The sequence below is a fragment of the Gymnoscopelus microlampas genome (genome assembly GCF_963454915.1).
Source record: "Gymnoscopelus microlampas genome assembly, chromosome: 14".
Lineage (NCBI taxonomy): Eukaryota > Metazoa > Chordata > Actinopteri > Myctophiformes > Myctophidae > Gymnoscopelus > Gymnoscopelus microlampas.
Genome location: NC_139951.1, coordinates 43,043,648 through 43,066,766, shown reverse-complemented (window position 1 = coordinate 43,066,766; position 23,119 = coordinate 43,043,648). Strand labels below are relative to the sequence as shown.

The 23,119-nt window shown below is 43.6% G+C and overlaps 1 protein-coding gene across 1 annotated transcript in view; it reads right to left on the bottom strand.

The window, feature by feature from the left end:
- hs3st3b1b (heparan sulfate (glucosamine) 3-O-sulfotransferase 3B1b) overlaps window positions 1-18,372 on the bottom strand; it is a 30,595-nt gene extending 12,223 nt beyond the window's left edge. The window contains exon 1 of the mRNA XM_084079189.1: window positions 17,483-18,372. Within this exon, the coding sequence (XP_083935315.1) occupies window positions 17,483-18,237 (755 nt within the window). The 5' untranslated portion in view covers window positions 18,238-18,372. The remainder of the gene's footprint in view (window positions 1-17,482) is intronic.
- Window positions 18,373-23,119: the final 4,747 nt, after the last annotated feature.

Sequence of the window (23,119 nt, the reverse complement as noted above, 5' to 3'; positions counted from 1 at the left end):
TGCCACACGGCACCAACACACAAAAGACACGCATGTGTTGCGTGTTTGCACACACGCAACGCGTGCACCACCCCCGGCACACAAAGGAAGTCCTGCTTAAATCTGCCACTTGGCGATATCGTGCAAACGTTTGTTTAGCGCTAGTAATCCTCCAGTAATGGCTATGTTTGCTGTGGGTTTGTTTGTTGAAGGTGTTAGCCCATAGGGCTGGTGACTGACCTCGCGGCCAGGCATTCCTGCACTCATCACAGCGCTGCATGGAGCTGCGGTGGTGCATGGCTGGCTCCTCACACGCATTGCAGCCCCTGTGAGGCCCGCGGGCTGACAGCTGCAACGCAGCAGAGCAACCAACCGCAATAGGAACCAACAACAAAAACAGCCTACTGTAAACAATGTCGGCGCATACATGATGAAAACGGTGCGCGTGCGCTTCGCGCTGTGGGATTTCACTCAACTTTGTGTCTGTGTGTGCATTGTGTGTGTGCATGCTTGCGTGTGCATGTGTGCGTGTGTGTGTGTGTGCGCGTGTGTGTGTGTGTGTGTGCGCGTGTGTGGCAGACTCAGCCCATTCTGACGGATTTACTGACACTTGACATGCGCCATGAGGCGCCTGGCCTCCTTGATCTAGCTACAGCGGAGATGAATAAAAGATGAAACAGACTAGAGAAAGAACATACATGTCACCACCCCCACTCTCCCCAGACGTGGGTACGTGCGCACGCACACACAAACACACACACACAAACACGCTCACGCTCACACTCACACAAAGGCAGCCGGCGAGCTGCTTTGCATCCTGTTTGAATTGGCTGTCATCCGTAACTGCCTGTGCACCTTTTTTTGAAGGCAGGTGAGCTACAAAGTGTGTCTGCGAGAATGAAGGAGGGAGGGGGATTTCCTCGCCGTGCCATGCAGCCCTATATATACGAGCAGGAATCCATCTTCCTGTGCGACTTTCCCCCCGTTATCCATCATTCCCCTATAGCTTGCTCTAGCAGTGCAGGTTAATGGTTTACAAATTCCTGAAGACAGCCCCGTCTCGCCGGCTTAACGTATAATTAGCTAAATTGCGCCGGCAGTGACGATCAAACCGCTCGTTTCAGTGCGGGACGAGGGGGGGGGGGGGGGGGGGGGGCGGGGGTACGGTCGCGGCGATTCCCTGAGCGATACTGTACGCCGTGCTTTCGTGCAGACGCTGGCCCTGGGTAGTGTCTGTGATGGTATCGGGGCGAGCGCACACGAAGACAAGATAATTACCGCTAAGCACAAACGAGCCCCCTGCCGTTATTGCCCGTTAACCATCCCTGCTGTGAGTTATCGCTCGTGCGTAGTAGACGGCGAGAAGAGGCAGCTCGGTTTCTAGGGTTTCTTTATTTCATTTGAGCGGGGGGTGGGATGGAGGGTTTTATATGGAACAGCCAGGGAGAGCGTGATGACAAATGTTTTCTCTTTTCACCCTCCACTGTCTCTCTCTCTATCAGCGGGCTCCGCGGTTTGGGAGAGAGAAACAGGATCCACTGTAGCTTTTGTTGCCAAGAACACAAGTCATTCTGTTGATGGGGAACAAGGCAAAAAGAAAAGTACAAAAGTACAAAAATGATTGAAAAGAAGAAGGGAGCAGATTTTTTTTTCTTTTCTTTTCTTTTCGAAAAAGAGATTTGAGAAATGGGCCCTGCCAACTAAATATGTCAGCCCTGGGCCAGAACACTTCAGGGACTGTTTGTTTTCGTACAACTATTCAACAACGTAAAAAGTCAGGTTTTCTCTCTCTCTCCCTGGCTTGTCCCCCATAGCAGCAGATGTCTGACTGGAAGTGTTTTCTCTCTCTGTCCGTGTCCAGTGCTGCTGCGGGAGAACAAGTTTATCATTGTAGAACAGGGCAGGCTAGTTCTCAAGCTAATATAAACAAAGTGTCACTGCCGTAGACTATTTGGACATGATCTTTTACATACGATTGAGGAGCCGTGATTGAGGTGCTTCAGGGGCAAAAGTAGCAGCATATGCTTCCACCTGGAATTTTCCATGACTTTCTCTACCTTTTTTTCCACATGCCTTCTCTTCCAAACACTACCACACCGGCCATCTCTCTCCCTCTCCCTCTCTCTCATCATGTTGGCTTCAAACAATTCCACCGAATTCACAACGGGGAAACAAGGGCCCTGGGTTATACACACACTTATTGAACTATAAGCTTGGTGTTTTCCTAGACATGACAGGTTAAGACGAGTCGCATTGGGGGTTCGAAATGATGCCTCCGAAAGGGACGTGTCTATTCTCCAGCTGTGCCTTTGCTATAGTTATATATAACAACAGAAAGACATCATCCAACCCCAGACAGTGGACAATAATTGGGATTTTCGTGGGCAGGTTTTCGCCAGGGTTGTGTAGGAGTTAGCTGAAGTCTCTCTCTCTCTCTCTCTCTCTCTCTCTCTGTGTTCCTGAGAGAGAAGTCTTCCTCAGTGGGAGTGATTCTAGTGGAGTGAGTGACTAGTGTCTCACAGCCACGGTGCACACTGCACAGAGACACACTCACAGCTTCTAATGAGCTCTCTGCTCTTTTTACTGCCAGGACTAATGGAAACCTCCCGAGACCTTCCTATTTCTCTCTCTCTCTCTCTCTCTTCCCTCCATCTTCTCTCTCTTTTTCCACTTCTTCTCTCTAGTCTCTTTCCCTTACCCTTCACTCCCTCTCTCCCAGAGGCAGACACCCTAATGGCCACCTCTGGGACTTAATACCTAAAGGACAAGTCAAGGCTTTACAGGTTTACTGTCATCACTTTCTCCTCCACCTTTTCCTGCCTTGCCTTCCATGCCCGGCTCAGGCTCTCCACCATGCACCGCACCGACCGAGCCATTAGTCAGCCTCTCCCTCCGGTCCTTGAAATGTGGCCGGGGAAACCCCACGGAACCGAACGACCCGAGATTCACAACTAATGATGAAACCATTATAGGAGCGTTTGCTTCGCTTCATCATCTTCAGGGGCTGTTTTCTTTGTGTTTTAAAATGTGCTAAAGAGGTGTTTATATAATCAGCCAAAGGATGACCATTCATTCTGGAGGGGAGTATATACGCCTTATTCTGTTCTGATGCACATTCCAAATGTCCAGAATATTGTTTTTAATTGTTTTAAAAGCAGCGCAGAGGGGAGGGTATGTACACAGGGGGGCTTCATATAGTGAGGAGAGATGAGATACACTCGCTATCTGCAGTCACAGCCTCTTTCCTTCCTTTCCTCCCTTGAAAGTTGTTCCTATAAGACTCCTTTGTGAGCCATTTTCTTTGTTGTCTGCCTTGCTTTGCGCTGTGCTGACTTCATCCTTGGGGGCGGGGGCGAGGGGGGGGGTGGTGGGGGGGACGGGGAGGTCGGTGGGTAAACATAAACCATTTTTCCAAAAGGAGGAGATGAAGAAATACAGCAGCGTTGCAGACACATAGAGATTCACCCTGTCAGACTGCAGATGAACACAAACAATAAAGTCTGAGGTTTCTAAACTTTGTGCGCGCGTGTGTGTGTGTGTGTGTGTGTGTGTGTGTGTGTGTGTGTGTGTGTGTGTGTGTGTGTGTGTGTGTGTGTGTGTGTGTGTGTGTACGTGCGCATGTGTGTTTATGTGTGCATGCTTGGGTGTTTGTGTGCCTGACATTTTTTGAAAACAGCTCTATAAGCTCACAACACGTCACAACGTCAGCTGTAGAGCGTGTAGATCGGCTATTCTCCCTTGCAAATCAAGGCTTCAGTGGTTTAATTCAGTGGTTCTCAACCTGTTTTCAACCTGTCGGGACCCCCAGGGGGACCCCCCACATGATTTTGGGGGGTCCCAGATGACAGGTGAAAGCATGGCAACAAAGGTGATCAAAAAAGTTAATCAGATAACAAGATGTTTGGGCAGAATTTCCTCTTTTGTCAACAAAAGTGCTCTCAGGACTGTTGCCGGAGCCCTCATTCAATGCATCTTTGACTATGCTATGATTATTTGGGGGGAGGGTTGCGGCCTGAAAAGGTTGAGAACCACTGGTTTAATTGACAAATTGTGCGCGCGAATGTGCACTTGTGTGCGTGTGCTTGTGTCTGTCCCGCCCGAATAGCCTTTTTTTTCTGCAGGAGAGTGTGAACGTTAGACATTGAGGCCTGGTCATGGCCCCGTGGCCTCGTGGCCCTCCATCCATCACACCCAGCAGGGGGTTCCTGCCTCATTCGCCAGCGCTCAGCGGACACTATCGGGCCACGCCCCTCTCCCTAGGTCACCTCTTTCACAATTAGCCGGTGGTAATTTGGGGGATGAAAGCTTCTCTCTCTCTCTTTCTCTCTCTCTCTCTCCACCCCCGGCCTCTGCACCTATTCTTGGCCGGGGCCATGCCATGCAGCTTAGGCAGCGTGGGCCCCCTCTCTCTCTCTCTCTCTCCTTCCTTTCCTTTCGTGCCGCTGACCAAAGGCTCCTCTGAGAAGAGGGGCCACTCGCGGTCACTGAGGCCTGCAGCGGGGGCCCCGCCTATAGGGGACCGGGGGCGAGCCGAGCCGAGCACGGCATGTGTGACACTATTCTTACGACGGCGACCAAAAACAGACCGAAAGCGCAACACAGCTGGAGAATGGAAAATAGGGGAGGTTCATGAAAGGAGGTATTTTGGGGAAGGGTCGGAGGTTTTGGGGGAGTAATGGGGGGGTGAGGGGGGTTGCCAATGGGGTATAGTAAGACCCCAACCACAAAGAAAATAATCTGCTCATTTGGGAGCTGGGTGGAAGTTTAGCCAACATGGGGGGGGACGTTTTTCTCTCTTTTTTGTGGTCATACTGGTGTGGACCACTGCGGCCGAGGAGCCTTTGAGGAGAGGATGTCAACCTGCTGTCAGCTGTACGCTTGGCCGGTCGGGCGCTCCGTCCCCGAGGAGAGGCGGAGGTTCCAGGCCAAAGAGCGACTCAGGAAACAGACACAGCCGGCCCCCAAAGTTATGTATGTGATCGAACGAGTCCCAGAATAATTCATCTCTCTCTGGAACCGTAGCATAAATACGAGGGAAAAACAGCTACCACATGTTGCAGTGTTTTGCTTAGAAATAATATCCAGAGTTATATCTAAGGCGAAATTCCACAGCCTGAAGAAAGGAAGCCATCTCTCACAGGTATATATATATATTTAAGTCAGTAGCGGGGTATATGAAGCTGTAACATCATGAGATCCTTTTCCTGTGCAGGAAAAGACCTATGAATCCCGTGGGATCCCGTGTCGGTTGGAAGCAGCTTTCTCTCCTCTCGCTTCGCAGATGGTCAGCACACACTTCCCTGTCAGTTAGCAGACACGAGGGCTGACCCCAGCCGGCCCCTTCAACCCATCTCTCTATACGCATTACCTTTCGAATCCGGCCTCCCCCGCCCCTGACCGATCAATACCCGGGGCCGTCCCCCGTCCCCAGAGGGGGCCCACGCAGGCCCCGGTGACGTTGGTTTGTGTATGTATGCTGTCTGTCTGATGTGATCCATCTCATCCATGGCGTGATGATTGGAGATGAAAGTGATTTGGTGCTCGTGCAGCTGAGCCTGTCACAGCCCTGCGCACCGCGCCGTGCGTTCCCCAAAAACATCTTATGGATCGAGTGTTCCTTTTACTTCCCCAATTTCAACATCAGTTGGTTCTCAAAGCTTTTAATTTCAAGGACCCCATGCAGCCCCATTTGGTATGCATTTGGGCATGCATTGGCCCCCATAAGTCTGAGAGTGCACAATTTGTACACTCTCAGAGTTACAAACCTTTTACGGTGCCATTTGGTCAACTATCTAAAATGTAGCTGGGGACCCCCTCAAGGACCGAGAACCACTGTTCTACCCGACAGACTGTACGTTTCTGCATATTATCCCATTGAACGGAAACAGCGGATCTACAAGCTCATAAAAGGGGAACGTCAGGTTTTAAGATACACCAGGCACACGACACCAGAGCGCAAAACATGCTATAAATCAGGCCCATGTAATGTCAACAGTACCAACAATACTATGTGGATGATGCTAGTTGGGTTCCTGCAATGTGTAGAGAGGTGTTTTCTTTTCCCTTTGAGGGGGGGGGGGGGGGGGCGGGCAGGCAGGAAGGAAGGAGGGACGAGGTCAGTGGCGACAGAGAGAGGACGGGTCACCTATAGTGGAAATGGGGAGCATTCCTGTGGCGAGGAGATAAAGGGACGAGCGTCCATCCAGAACTGTCCCTGTCAAGGCCACAGGTCTGACTCTATGGCTGAAGCCCTGGCACCAGGGAGGAAGAAGGGGGGGGGGAGTTACCGGGGTGGGAGCAGACCCTGCCAATAGATAACCACTTTTCAAGCACACTTCCGGAAGCATCTCGACTCTTGCCTGATAGCGGAACGGGATTTTCCCAGGAGGAGAGAACAACCCCTCCCCGCCCTCCCGCCTCCCCTTTTCCCCAACAATGACCTGCTTGTCCTTTTGTTGTGTGATGTATGTGGGGGGCTCGGGCCTAATACGCAGCCCCCTCTCTCTCTCTCTCTCTCTCTCGCTGATGTCGCTTTTCAAGTTTGTTTACCTCCACGGCGCTTTATCACAAGCTAGATACGGCAGCAGAGCCCTCCCAGCTCAGGGTGGATGGCGCCGTTTTGAGTCGCACAGACAGACGGTACTCCTAGCGTTGAAGCTGATGCCTCACCTTTGATCATCAAACCACTCACAAAAAAAACAGGGACCAGAATGCTTAAATAGAAAGCCAGCCTAGCTGAGAAACAAAGTCTGCCTAATGCAAAGCCAATAAACCCATTACGTTACATAATTGTTTACATAATAATTAACTTAAATCCACAGTGGCAAATAGTTTGGTCGTAAAAGGCACTGATATCCCATGTGCAATCGTTCACGTTTAATCAACAGATAAACAAGGGAGAGGACGCTTGTGTGACGGACTTTGGTCGGTGACGTAATCTTGGAAAAACAACGCGCTGATAGAATGTTCACTGAAAAATGTGCAAATCGTAAATCAATCGAGCAATATAAGTAATGCACGAGAGACAAAGCATCTAGTAGTCCACAAACATAAGACCATACACTCCCCGACACATGAGTCCTCTAGGTTCATGTACAGTATATCGTTGCTGTCTGGCAAAAAAACTTTTATCTCCATTTTCTAACTTCTTGTGTTTTTTCGTAAATTAACGCCCTACTTGATCATACTACAGCGTCACACAAAAGCATCAAAAGTAGCAGATCTACAAGCTCGAAACGTGGCGCGAAGAGACACGTTTCGAGCTTGTAGATCTGCTACTTTTGCTGTTTTCGAATTTGAATCCTGACAAGTAACAGTTTAGGACATATGAGGTTTCCACCTGACAGAGACGATAATGCTGGTAGTAAGATGTCAATTTGAAAGTGTCTAATGTTTGAAGGACACACTGTAGCAGCAGCGCTGCATAATGAAGACATTTCTGCTTGCCAATAAAGTGTCATAATCTGTGCTCAGTCAGGGCCAGGGTGTTAATTTAGAACGAACACTCCAGATTTTTACTGTCTGGCGTTTAGTTGGGTCTCCCCGATGTGTTCCAAGTTAACTTGTTAACCTACACTTTTAAAATGCTGAGTGTTAATGTAATCACAGTCTACAACTGGAAAACAAAGTGTTAATTTATCTCAGAGAGTGTATACAGTCTGTGAGTTGCGGGTCCAATTGGTTCCAGTTGTACACTCTCGGAGCAGTGTTGCCAGATTTTGCAAAGAGAAATAAGCAACTGGGTCTATGAAAACAAGCCCAAATGAAGCGACTAATAGACCACATGAGAACTTTAAACCTGCATCGGCTATTTTCAAACAAATCTTGAAAAAAAGCATTTTGAATATTTTTCTAACACAAATCTGGTACAGAAGTCTCTGGCACAAAATATTTTCAGATGGGTGTCCGTGGTGGACAAATACATATTCATTTGGGGGTCCTTAATTAAAAAGTTTGTTTAAACAACATAGGAAACAAGCCCAAATAAGCAACTAACACTTTACAAACAAGCTCAAAGAAACCGCAACCCGCATCAAACAATAAACGTACATATACGTGTATTGCTACTAGCGTTGATGATTTCTGGTATGTTATTGTATGCAGCTTTAAATGTCTTGATGAATTGAATACACAGGACCACAATGGACACAAGACCTCATGGCTTTTTGTGTTATCCTTTGAAAAAACAGCCCCATCAAAGTCGCTCATAATAAGCAGACATGGCAACACTGTCTCAGGGAGGTTAAATGGACACTCGGAATTTGACTGGTGTAAAAAGCCACTCTCTGGGAGGGGAGGGGAGGAGTGCTATGACAGCGTCCCACTGCCTAGCCTCTTGACAGCACACTTAAAGAGCAGAGAGCCCACGACACGACAGCGAAACCACAGCACAGTAATTACATATCAAAGACCCTTCATAGTCAATAGGGTCATGTGGGACCTGAGCGGAGTGACGGCACACAACCACAAAATGACAGAATGACACGGAAACTGCAGCCAATAAGCAGTTGTTGCTAGTAAATAAAAATGCTCCCCTTCCCCTTCCGACAGAATTACATCTCGTGTTTGAAGTTTACTTAGAGACCACTAAGTGAGTCTCAGACTCCCAGTAAAAAAAAGTTGACGCGAAATGAATAATTCAATTCCCGACATGAGATATTATATTGGCCGTCTTTAAAGAGCGTGGCACTGCAAACTATTACAAAAAGACAGAAACATTGTCGATTTTGCGCTCGCTCAACACAAAGATAAAAAACAATTTGAATAGAGCAGTGAGAAGCTCAAGCAAACAGCCATGTTGGAAATCGTTGCTGTCGGTTGAAAACCTCATGTGTCCAAAACTGTTACTTTTCAGGATTCAAATTCAAAAATAGCCGATCTACAAGCTCAAAACGCGTCACATCGCAATATTTTTTGCTACTTTTGTGTGATACTGTAGCATATTCGAAGAAGGGCATTTCATTTAAAAGGGATAGTTCACCCACAAAATGACTTTATTTCTATCCATTAGTTTTTGTCGCATTCCTAAGCCAATAATTTCATGACCGGCAGCGGTTCCGGTAGGAGACACAAAGAGTCTCCTTTGTGTCTCCTACCGGAACTGCTCCAACCGGTCCACTGGTCATCAAATTATTGGCTTAGGAATGCGACAAAAAAAAATAATCCATGCATTCAAGTCTCCATGGGGTGGATAGAAAAAAAAAAAGTTTTTGGGTTAACTATCCCTTTAAGAACGAAACATAGAAAAAGTTAGATAAGAGGTTTCTCTGCCCGACAGTAACAGGAATGCTGGACGAACCACAGGTACGTTTTTTTTTTTTTTTTGTCTTTTCTTTTATTCTCAAAAATGGATGTGTAGTGTTTTGGAAAGTAAAGTGTGCTGAGTGGATAATTAAACCCAGTCACTGGATGCTGCCAGATATGCCTGCCTGGCCTGGCTGGCCTGCCGCACTGCCTCTGCACCGGCAAAACAGGTGCCAATATAAAGTCCAGGAGCAATGAACCTCGCCATTTCTGTTTCGTATCAGACAGTCACACAGCAGGGTGTCTTCTGGTCAAACATTGGTCAAATTGTCAAATAACATAAGAAAGAGGCTACATTTTTTGAGAATAGCTGATCGACAAGCTCACAACGCCTCGCAACGCAAAGGGGTTGTGAGCTTGCAGATCGACTATTTTCACAATATTTATCAGTGGAACCGAGTCAAACTAAATGTAATGCCTCAACTCAAATATGATTATTTTGGGGGGGACCCCAGCTCAAATATGATTATTCTGGGGGGTCTGAAAAGGTTGAGAACCACTTGTGTAACCAACTGCTGAGACCCCTCAGTTTAGAGCCCCCAAAAATAGGCAATCTACAAGCTCACAAGGTGTCACAAGAGTGACACCTTGTGAGCTTTGTCGATCGGATATTTTTGGCTAGGGGACACTGCTGTACGATGCCATATAAGTTCGGTATGACATAGCTCTCTCTCTCTCTCTCTCTCTCTCTCTCTCTCTCTCTCTCTCTCTCTCCGCGGTTCATGCATGACCTCACCACTGAAATGTCTACCTCCTCTAGTCCAGATATACAAAAAACCCTCTTGGTCTTTTTTCACAGATTTCATAGATAGCTTCATAGAGTTGTTTGACAGACACCATCATTGTGCAGCGTTGTGTTGGATTCATGTTAATGTGTATTTTCACACAGTTAACCACTTAAAACACTCAAAACGTGTACTTGGTGTGCTCTTTTTTCCTCCCTCTATACACCAAACCTCTTTGCCGAAAATAGCCGATCTACAAGCTCACAACGCCTCGCAGCGCGAGGCGTTGTGAGCTTGTAGATCTGCTATTTTCGGCTAATGTTCTCCCTCAGAAAAGGGATGCTAGGGTTGAAGTGGTTCATGTTATTGTACAAAAAAAAAAGATCCTATCACAAAAAAGGATTTGGCGGACCCTAGTTACAGGGAGGGGGTCCCGGACCCCCTGTTGAAGACCCCTGAGTTAGGCATAACTTGCTCTCTCTCTCTCTGTTTCTGTCTATCTTTCTCTACATACTCTCTGCCTGGTTGCATGCATGACCTCACCACTGAAATGTCTATACCTCCTCTAGTCCAGATTATACAAAAGACCCTCTTCTTGGTGTGGAAGCCCTGCTGCTATGAATCATGTTCGTCTTTGGCAGCAAATAAAAAGAAAAAGCCGTCAAAAAGTGTAACAGAGTAGGAAGGACAATAAGTCTTGTTATAGAAGCACCGTCTCCCATCTCGTTTATCTATCTCTCCCCCTTTTATGCTTAATACCCCCCGATTTTATGGATGCATTTAGCATGGTGGGGTGGGATTCCAAGGCTAAATGCTATGTGTCCATATGAAGGGAGGGAAGGGGGGCTAGGGTTGGGATCCTATAGGATTTTAACGATTCTGGTTCCTTAGCGATTCCCTCTTAAAGGAGTAGTTCACCCAAAAAAGTACTTATTTTATATCAATTACACACCCCATGAAGCATTGAATTTTTTTGTTTTTGTCGCATTCATAAGCCAACAATTTGAAAGATGCTAACGTATCCAGTAGGAGACTCAAAGGAGTGTCTTTGAGTCTCCTACCGGAAATACACCCGGTCATCAAATTATTGGCTTAGGAATGCATCACACACAAAATAATCTCCATGAATTCAAGGCTTCATGGGCTGTGTAATTGCTGTGTCATGTTTTGGGTGAACTATTCCTTTAACGGTTCCCTTTAACGATTTCTATAAAGGGGTTCCAAATGGACCCTAACAGGTCTGTAACTCTGAGAGTGTACAAATGGCACAAAAATGCCAGCTCTGACAGTGTGATAAAAACCGGGTTCCTGAAATGGTTCCAAATGTTGGATCTGGTTTCTCCCGATTCCTCCGGGTTCCGGATCCCCAACCCAGGCCAACTCAGGCCAACCTAGGCCAACTCAGTTAAGATAGTGCAAGCTAGCCAGAGCAGGGGTGGGTGGGTGGGTTGGGTGGGCATACTATAGGGAGGGGAGTAGGAGGAGGAGAAAGAGGAGGTGGGCTTTACGGAAATGAAGAAACATGGGAGAGATGGGTTGTTGCAAAACACATACGCACGCACGCACGCACGCACGCACGCACGCACGCACGCACACACACACACACACACACACACACACACACACACACACACACACACACACACACACACACACACACACACACACACACACACACACACACACACACACACACACACACACACACACACACACACACACTCCAGCGCTCCCAACAAATACCTCCATAAATGACCCCCTCGACCATAATAAGCTCTTATTCTCTCCCCCACCACCACACCAAATATAATGTCAATGCCTTTTAAACACAGGTCCCTGGATAGCTAGCACAGTGTAATCTCTCTCCTCCTGCCATGTAATACAGTCTGTCTGGATGGAGCGGGTACATTCCAGAGGGCTCTCCCAAGCCGGCTCCAGTATCTTTAGAGGGGGGAGGGGGAGAGAGAGAGAGAGAGAGAGAGAGAGAGAGAGAGAGAGAGAGAGAGAGAGAGAGAGAGAGAGAGAGAGAGAGAGAGAGAGAGAGAGAGAGCCCTCCACTGGGAAAGTTTTGGATAGATAAACAACCCCGAATGAATGAAGCAACGATTAGCAATCTCTCTCTACCCTGACCGTCCATCCTCCTCCTCCCAGCTCTGGAGCGAAGAGAAGAATCACTTAACCAACCGGAGAGTGTAGTAAGTCGTACCATGGTGTCTTAGCAAAGAAATAGACGAAAACCAACTGCTGAGACCCCTCAGTAAAAGCCCCAAAAATAGCTGATCTACAAGTGTGAAGCTTTGTACAGTAGATCGGATATTTTTGGCACGGGACACTGTTGTACCATGCCATATAAGTTAGGCATAACTTGCTCTCTCTCTCTCTCTCTCTCTCTCTCTGTTTCTGTCTATCTTTCTCTATACCCTCTCCCAGGCCTAAGTTGTACGATGGTGTCTAGCAAAAAGCAAAAAACAGATGGACAAAAACAGCCGATCTACAAGCTCACAGACGCGTTTGTAGATTCGAAAGAAGTTTCAATTGAAAGCCGCACTATGTAACTTCTCTGCCTCGGATTTGAACCCGGTTCCTGGGCAAGTACTGATTTTTTTTTTACCATTGAGCTAATAGAGCCTGCCTGCTTGCTCAGGGGATAAAGTGAATGTTGACCATCAGGTCAAAATTTGACCATCAGGTCAGATCCTGTGTCTAGGTGAGACATGACCTTTGACACGATCTAAATGTCTCAATAGAAGAGCAGGGAGACAAAATACAACCACCCCAATTATATATGTTATATTGTATTAACATACTCTACCCTACAGAGTGGACAAAATTACATTGTATTCATTAGAAAAAAGTTACATAGTGCCGCTTTAACAACACTTTTTTTGTGAAGGTCCTTTCTTCCACTGTGGGGAGTGCTTACACCAGCTGTTCCACTGAAACGCACACATTCCTCTCTCAGCGCTGTTTTCCACGGACTGTCTGAACGTATATTCTGGACGGACTTTCATTCCTCAAACCTCTTCCAAACAAACAAACAAAAGATTTTCTTTTTTTTGTTGGCGTGCAGCATAAACACCCATGTTTAGATATACTGTTGCAGAGCAGAACACATCTGACAAAAATCATTTGGAAAATTGCTCAACAATAAGAAAAGAAAATAGGGCCTATTATCCTTAAGCTTAGGCTGAATAGTAACTCAAATGCATACTACACTGGTGAAATACTGAGTGTTAATTTAGAGAGGTTTTCTGAGGTTAAAACTTGATCGTTTCGGGGTCAAATGTTTAAGCTCTCAGCTTTAAATTAACACTCAGGATTTTGCTGTGTGGCATTATTCTGGCTCCTCGGTGTGTGCGTGTGCGTGTGCATGTACGTGTGTGTGTGTGTGTGTGGGCGCGCGTGTGCGCGCGTATGCGTGCGTGTGCATGCATGCATGTGTGCGTGCGTGTGTGTATGTGTGTGCGTGTGACTGCACTACGAAATGCACACTCCTATTGCAAATTTGGAGCCTTGCTTTTCAGAATTAACAGAAGTGGACGCCATAAAAAAGTCAAACTGAATCGCATTGCTTCAGATAAATGTAATTCGGTGAGTCATGAGTTTCTCTCCATGGCTCACAAATGGTGACCGACTGCCACATGCGCCAAAGTGGAAGATAGACCTAAATCCCTCACAACTTTCCCCCCAATCGTTTCCAATAAGACTGGAATGGAATTAGTTGACCACGCAGGTTTTCAGATAAACACTATAGTCAGTCCTTTAAACTCCCGACTAGAAAAGAACCTCAAGTAAATCCGTGCTGGTAAGTATCAAAGTAAAGAAGCTCATGGACTCTCATGGCTTGAAACCTCTGAATAAGCGCCACAGTGTCTTTATTTTCAATGCTGCCAGCTCCAGCCTTCTTTCTTTCCTTTCATTTTGCTCTACTTTTTCCTGCCTGGGCCCCCCTTTCCCTTCCATGAGCCTTGCATATTTAACGGTCCTATAGGGCTCTTCAGAGACACTGCACCAAATCCCCTTCATTCAGGCTGACACGCAGTCCTAAGGAGTTGTTTAAATCAACTTGTCAGAATGAGATGAGCTATTAGGTCTGCAGCCCCGCGTTTCAAGAGGGAACTTTATCAACCCCAATGTAGTGAATTCAACAAGACAACGACTATAGGCTATCAACTAAAGGAGTAGTTCACCCAAAAAACTGACTTATTTTCTATCAGTTACACACCCCATGAAGCCTTGAATTCAGGGAGATTTTTTGTTTACGCATACCTAAGCCATTCATTTGATGACCGCGTCATCGGTCAGTACCGGAGACTCTGTCGGCCATCAAAATATTGTTTTAGGAATGCCACAAAAACAAACAAATCTCCATGAATTCAAGGCTTCATGGGGTGTGTAATTGATAGAAAACAAGTAATGTTTTGGGTGAACTACTCCTTTGATCACTTTGCCTGCAAGTTTTGTACAATACATACAATCCCCAGAGCTAGTAGCCCTAATTAAAAAATAAAATAGGCAACCAGTTAACATGCATTAACCATGTGCTGTTTATGTATAATAAATAGCAAAACAAACCGCATCGTGACGCGTTGTGAGCTTGTAGATCTGCTATTTTCAAACATTTTAGTACTTTTACTTTTGGCACTTTAAGTATATTTTGATACCAATACTTTTGTACTTTTACTCAAGTAACATTTTAACACAGGCCTTTTACTTGTAACAGAGTATTTCTACATTGCGGTATTGCTACTTTTACTTAAGTAAAAACATCTGAGTACTTCTTCCATACACTGATTATTCCCTTGCAACTGGAGGAGTGACTGAGTTGTGTGGATTGTAAAGGAGGATACAGTAGCCATTATAGACCATTAGCCCTTCAACTCATCACATTAGCATTCTTTTGATGATGTAAATGACCAGGGTGATGGTAATTGACCTGGCCTCTTAAGATGTTAAATGCTTTTGCTAAGAGTTTTTGTTCTTCAACCATTGTTGATTCTTGGAGTGGGTCTTAAGCTCTTTTTATAGACCAGTGTGACAAACAGAAGGCAAATCCTCCAACAGTTTCCTTTGTGACATAAAAAAAAAACCCTATAGGTTGTTTATTGTTGTTGGAATCATTACTATTACTGTCAGCAGTTTCTACATAATTAGGACAAACATTTTAGAGCAGCATAAGCAGCTGGTTCTTAATCTTAACAGGTCGGGTCTAAAACTTTAAACAGTTTAGAGCTAAACAAATTATGTTAAAACGCTAGCTTTTATTCATAAACTCTGGTCTCTGGAGTAGAATCAGTGGTGTAAAGTACATTTACTCAAGTGCTGTATTTAAGTACCATTTTGAGTTACTTTACTGGATTTCCAATGTTCAATATACTTTATACTTCTACTCTACATCTCAATTACTTAGCAAATTTAGATTATTATCACAAAACATACATAAACCACTTTTTCAGCCCTATATATTTCGGCCATTTGACAATTAGCCGATCTACAAGCTCACACTGCATCAGGATGTGACCCACTGTGAGCTTGTAGATCTGCTATTTTCAAAATATTTTTATACATTTTAAAACTTGTGAAATGGGACATTCTGCATAACGAGTGCTTTTACTTTTGGTACTTTAAGTATATATTTATACTTTTACTCAAGTGCATTTTGAATATTGGAATTGTACTTGTAACAGAGCAAATCTACATTGATACTTTCACTTACGTAAAACATCTGAGTACTTTTTCCACCACTGAGTAGGACCTAATATAATTCTAAAAGTATCTGCTGGCTGCACGAGTCCACTCCACACAATTGAAAGCTGTAGTTTAATGGTGGAATGGCGTGTAGCCTATAAAATTAGATCGTGTGCTTGATTAAAAAGAAATGCCTATTTGGTCTGCGATTAGATAATGATATAATCTAGGGAAATGAGTGTAAATGAAAACACAAAATAGCATCTGATATAATTTAATTTAAGGCTTAGTTTAAAACAGAAATAACGTCGTTGATGATTCCTGAAGGCAAGCCGTTAACGTGCAGTGTTGCTCTGTGTCCAATAGAGATCAGTACACGTCGCTGAAAGCAAGCTCTCACATACACCAGGCTCTCTGGAGAGGTGCTCTTTACTTTAAACAACTTTTTAACTGAATTAAAAACACAAAGAACACTTGACTGCAGACATAAAAAGCTGAAGCCATGGCACTTATTGACACTGTAAAAAACAATAATACTGTATATATATTTTTGAATTGAAATGCTTTTTGCTATATGTTTGTATGTAATTGCTTATGTCATGTAAATGCCAATGTATTGTAAACCCTGAATAATTTCAAATAAAGTATATTTAAAAAGTGAAAGCAAGCCTGTCTATCTGCCTGCCTGCCTGCCTGCCTGCCTGCCTGTCTGTCTATCTGTCTGTCAGCCTGCCTGTCTATCAGCCTATGTCTGTCTACAGGACCTGTGAATGATTTAGCCCCAGGCACAACACACACGCCATGGACAAACTTGAAAGGCAAAACCCAGTGCAAATAAAGCCATAACACACATACACAAACAGATAATAATAACATAGTTATAGGCCTAAAGATTAAAGCATTAGCCCGTAAGTGAGAGTGTGATTTTCAGCCCAACAGTCAATACTCAACTCTAAAAAAGAAGTTGAAACATCGCAGTGAATTAAAAAGCCGTTATAATTGGGACTCCAGGAGAGAAATAATTAAATATTGTCTCTAATAAGCATGGCCCTGTTAAACTAAATACATCAAAGGATGGTATTTAACGTGGCTGTTTTTTTTATTTGCTGATAATTTGTCAACTTTACACACTAAACAGACGAAACGTCGACATTCGGGTCCAGCTTTTTAATGAAGTCCATGTGCAAATAATTGAAAGGGGGGTTACTTCACAATAATACATTGTGACCACAGTATAGGCTATCGTAGCCAAAAAAGTTAATTCATTCATTGATTTGTGGCTTTCCTTGAAAGTGCCGAGTGATATGGTTCATTTAAAGCCAAATTATGAATTACTGAATTAAACTTGAATGGTGGAAAATAAATAAATAAAGAATAATTGTCAACACTTAGTGGAGTTGAATATCAATGCGAACGAATCCATTAGGTTCACAAAACAGACTTTTTCCCCCCACCAAATAATTTAAGGTTTTTGACACTGTAATTTCACAATTGCAAGTGAAACATTAATACAGCCAAAAAATTGCTAAATTCTGAGAGTGTAACATAACCAAATGGACCCATTTTGTTACATTTTGTAAACTCTCAGAGTTATTTTTGAGTTATTAAAATAACTCAAACAGAGTTATAACAGAGTTATTACATGAGAGTGTAATAACAGAGAGAGTTATTTTGTACACTCGCAGAGTTAAAAGAACAACTAATATTTGTTATTATTTTATATTTTGTACCTCTACCACTCCAGTTATGTTATTATTTGAATATATAATAAATATGTATATTCTTACCTATACCACTCCAGTCCCAGGTCCAGGTTCCTATCGAAGAAGTGCGGCTCCGCTCCCACGGCCCTGATGTCGGGGTGAACCCGCAGGAACTCCAGCAGAGCCCGGGTTCCTCCTTTCTTCACCCCGATGATGATGGCCTGGGGCAGCTTCTTGGACCCGGAGCCGTTGGAGAAGCTCGACATGGCGCCGCCGGGCTCCACCGCGGGACCCCTCACACCCCTAACCTCGTCCCCCCACGAGGCACCGTCGTCGGTGACGACCCCCCCTCGGTCCGCCGTGTCCAGCGCGTCGTTGTCCAGCAAGTCTCTGGACCCGGCCGCGGTCCGCACCGGGACCGGGGCTTCGTCGTAGTCTCCCTCTATATCCACCCAGCTCTGAGGCTTGCTGGCCGGCGGCAGCAGCCTGGACATGAGGTCCAAACCCCCGCGGCTGTTCTCGGTCCTCTTGCCCACCTGCCTGATGTCCTCAGCGGCCGTCTCCTGGCCCCGGTCTACGGTCCCCATACCCCCGGCCACCAGGCTGTCCTTGCCCCGGTGTACGGAGCCCCCCGTCCCCGCCCCGGCCCCCACCAGGCTCCTGGGCACCGTGGAGCAGGGTCCCACGCAGGAGTAGAGCATGAGGACCCACAGCAGCAGCATGGTGCCGAGCACCAGGACTCTCCTCTTGGCGGAGCCGCCGCCGCCGCCGCCGCCGGAGGAGCAGCAGGAGGAGGAGGAGGAGGCGTGCAGGTTGTGACAAACCAGGCTATATTCCATAAGCCTTCTTCTGGGTCTCGAGGTGGTCGCGCTGAACCAGGTCCCAGCGACGCATATTTATAGGCTAATGCCCACCCCACCAAAAATATATATAATACAATATTTAATGCCCCCCCACCCCACAAAAAATGTTTTTCCCCCCTTCTTAGACTAAATTCTTCGATGACACCTCGACGGACCAACGCTCCAAATTGCGCACATTACGCACCGCTCAAAAATGTCAAAATAAATAAAATAAAACACAAAACAAAAAAATAAAAATAATTATTATTATTTAAAAAAATCAAATAATAAAACCTCTTGTTGAAGAATTAGGTCGTTTGGTAATAAATCCACGGATGAGAAGAAGTCATTGGACGGGGATTTGCACCATAGTTATAACAGCACAGAGACATTTATAACGGCTCCCAGACAGAAGCGTCTCCTCGCTGCTTCTCCAAAGCGCCGCTCAGCAGAGCTTCTTATACCGGGGAGGCGGGGCGTGCGCGCGCGCGCGTGACTGACAGGGGGCGCCAGCCAATGTCCCGCCGCGACGGATAAATAAGGGGGCTCTTTGTTTATAGGAGCCAACCTATGAGAGGAGAGAGTGGGAGGGGTCGACCGTGGGAGACTCCGTGGTTGAGATTAGACGCGCTTTGGGCTCTGTGTCTGTGTGCAGCGGTGGAAAAAGTGTACTCACATTTTTTTTACTTGAGTAAAAGTATCAATACTGCATTGTAGAAACGCTCTGTTACAAGTAAAAGTCCGGTATAGTCAAAATTTACTTTGAATAAAAGTAGGCTACAAAAGTATTGGCATCAAAATATACTTATAAAGTAGCCTACCAAAAGTAAAAGTATACTCATTAAGCAGAATGTCCCGTTTCACAAGTTATCATATGTCTAAGATGCATATACAAATCTGTTGAAAATAGCAGATCTACAAGCCTGTAGATTGGCTATTTTCAAATAGCTGAAGTCAGGCTATAGGACTGAAGTGGTTAATGCAAGTTTTGTAATAATAATCTAAATCTACAAAATAACTAGTAACTAAAGTTTTCTAATAATTGTTGTGGAGTAAAAGTATAATATTTTCCTCTGAGATGTGAAAAGTACTGAAAATTGGAAATACTCCAGTAAAGTAAAAAATACCTATTGTATAAGTAGGAGTACTTAGTTACTTTCCACCAGTGTCTGTGTGCACTTGTGAAATCCTCAGTGTTCATTTGAACTCTGGGTGTACAAAATGCGAACCGAATGGACCCGTACAGGAAAACTCTGCGTTTTTCTGTGTAGAGGACACCACACTCCAATGAGCTGGAAGATTGTTGGAAAGATTTGGGGAAAGTTTTTTGGAGGTCAAATCAATAGTTGTCTTTAATAACCTGGGATAGATGATAGATCTATTCCACACATGTGTACTAGAGACTTATTTAGGCCCATAGCTACTTCTTCTATTCTATTATTGGCCAAAACGTACAGTATTGATAAGGCTAGTAGTACCTACATGAAACCAAGTCAGAATCAACAATTTAAATAAATCTATTACGAGTTTAGAGGAAGAGTTCCCAAACCTTTCAAGCCAAACCCCCAAAAATAATCATATCATATTTTGAACTGGCGACCCCCCAACCCTGAAAAGCACTTGGAATTGTAGTTGGGGCATTACATTTAGTTTGACTCGGTTCCACTGATAAATATTGTGAAAATGATTGATTGACCTTATAAACAGTTTGCAAAGACAAGCACAGGGAAGTATATGCTATACAGTTCAATACAAGGTCTGTTAGGACCTGGAACGCATCTGTGTCACTTTAGATTTCTTTGGCTGTTTTTGAAAAATCTAGATAAAAAAAAACTTAGGATTTAGAAAACATTTTTAGGAATCGCCTCAGGTCTTAAGGATTTTAAACCCAAGAAAGCACTATGGCCGTTGGGGTCCGCTGGGGTCCTTTGTAGGCCCAATCAATTCAAGCTCACAACGCCTCGCGCTGCGAGGCTATACTTTCACAATGTGTGCCTATTTCTTACGTAATATTTGGTATTAAAAAAGATCTTAAAAGTAATTAAATTGTAACTTTAGACATGTGCTCCACACACACTGCTCTAGAGAAGGGAAAAACGGCACACAACAAAAATCGATCAAAAGGTCAAGTTTGATTTGCACAGGGCCTTGATATTGGCTGACCTCTGACCTCAGTGCAGAAACAGGAACATTATTAATATATAAAGAGAAAAATCGAACATAAAAGTGGCAACGTTAATAAATATGTAATGACATCAATGAGTGGGCCTATTGATCTATTATAGGGACATTACAGTCATAATGCTACATTATTGTTAATGCACTAATGTGGGTCGTGAAAAAATGCATAGGCCTACGCATTAATAATATTAATAATAAAATAATAATACAATAATAATAATGGCAGCTATTATATCGTCTCTGTCGGGTGGAAACCTCATATGTCCCAAACTGTTACTTTTCAGGATTCTAATTCAAAACCATCAAAAGTAGCAGATCTACAAGCTCGAAATGTCACTTTGCATGATGTTTCGAGCTTGTAGATCTGCTACGTTTGATGTTTTTGTGTGACGCTGTAGTAGTATGATCAAATAGGGCCTTCATTTACGAAAAAAAAACGCGACAAGTTAAAATATGGAGATAAGAGGTTTATGCCCAACAGCAATGACATACATGACAAAAAACATCTATAAGTAGGACCATTATTATTATTTATATAAATTAGTATTGTATAAAATAAATACAATGTTTCAGTGTCCTATTAAAGACCTGATCATGTCTACTTTAATATGAAGAGTGCTTAAAAAACTGGAAAGCCAAATCAAGTGCTTTTTTTCACCAGCCCTTCACACACGTTTGGACCCAAAGTCAACATATATACGTCTGCTAACGAAAATGTGTAGCTTTCGTTAATGTAGAAAATGTCATGGCGACAAGAAGGCAGCTCTTCAGTCATTTAACAGGTCAAATCCATTTATCTGCCTCTTTTCAGCCTAATCTCATTACACACGCGCGCGCATATAATATATATATATATATATATATATATATATATATATATATATATATATATAGCCTATATGTGCTATTATAGGCTTATTCCTTACTAATAATATAAATTCCTAGGTACAAGCTAATTATGGTGGGGAAAAAAAACTTTTCCAATGGAAGAGAAAAGAAACAGACTTTTAGATATGTGAGATTTACTTTCACTAGTGTGACAAATTGTCTTAAAGTCTTAAATTCATGCAGCGATGTACAGATGATATATAGACTGGTGTAGCTAAATCTCTTTCTGGGAAGAAGAAACGAGATAACTCATAACAGAGCAGTAATTTAAAACTCTAATCTTGGACTTCATGGTCGGTAGACCTATTATTTATATATTTATTTTACAAACGAACACACGGTAGGTTAATATTAACAGAGCCCTGTGTGCTTTACACATGCACAGTTCTGGCTAAACTCTTCAAAAGTTTTTTAATGAAAAGTTGTATATTATTGTAGATTATAACGAAATGTCTGTAAAGATATATGGCCTGTGCGCCTAGAAAAATATAATTAAATAAATACATGAATAAATAAATAACGGCAAGTTATTTACTGACTAGGTGACCATCCATCACTCTATTTCCAAACTCTATTGTTTAAGACATTACACAAGACTCTAGTCTCATATCATGATTTAACTAAGACCTGGAACGCATCTGTGTCACTTAAGATTTCTTTGGCTATTCAAAAATAGCAGATATACAAGCTCATTGCGCGGCACCGAGTGCCGTGCTATGAGCTTGTAGATCTGCAATTTTTTGAAAAAAACTGTTAGGATTTAGAAAACACTTTTAAGAATGGCCTCAGGTCTTAATGGGTTAAAAGAAAAAATAAATAAATGCAATGTTTATGGAAGCTACACAGACTTGATCAGGTTATGTATCACAATAATAACATCAACGGATCGGAATTCAAAACGTTGCTGAAAGAAACCGGGTTTATTTTGCTTTGTTAGAAGTCGCTTGTTGAGCCAAAAGGTCAACAAACCATGTCTGTATTTCACGGCAGTGACACAGTATCCATTATCCTATTACACTGTGGGTGGAAGAACTTAAGAAGTAAGTAAAAACTTTAAGTAAAAGTATCAATACTACAATGTAGAAATGCTCTGTTACAAGTAAAAGTCCTGTATTCAACTCTGTCACTTCAGTAAAAGTACAAAAGTATTGGAATCAAAATACTTAAAGCACCAAAAGTATAAAAGTAGCCTACTCATTATGCAGAATGTCCCATTTCACAAGTGTTCAAATTCAAAACGTATTAAAAATATTTAAAAATAGCAGATCTACAAGCTCACAATGCCTTGCAAAGCCACACGTGAGCTTGTAGATTTTTTGTTATTGTTTGGCTATTTTCAAATAGCCAAACAATATATGGCTGAAGTGGTTAATGCATGTCTTGTAATAATATTCAACATCTACAAAGTAACTAGAAACTAGAGTTTTCAAATAATTGTAGTGGAGTAAAAAAGTTACAAAAAAATCTCTGAGATGTAGTGGAGTAGATGTAAAAGTATTAAAAATTGGAAATACTGTACTTCAGTAAAGTAGAAAAGAAAAAAACTCAAAATTGCACTTACTAAGTACAGTACTTGAGTACATGTACTAACTTAACATCCACCACTGCTTTTTGTTTTAACCATAACGTTTACTTTCCAAATGTCTGATATATGTGACACCACACCACAGATGTTGGGTCGGTCACAGTGGACATAAGAGCCAGCGTGTGTCCTGCATACGGATCGCTGCTTGGGGACTTTTCTCCTTTCCTGGTGTTTACAGATCTGCTATAGTTCACGTTTCACTTGTTGACTCTGGCAGGAAAACCC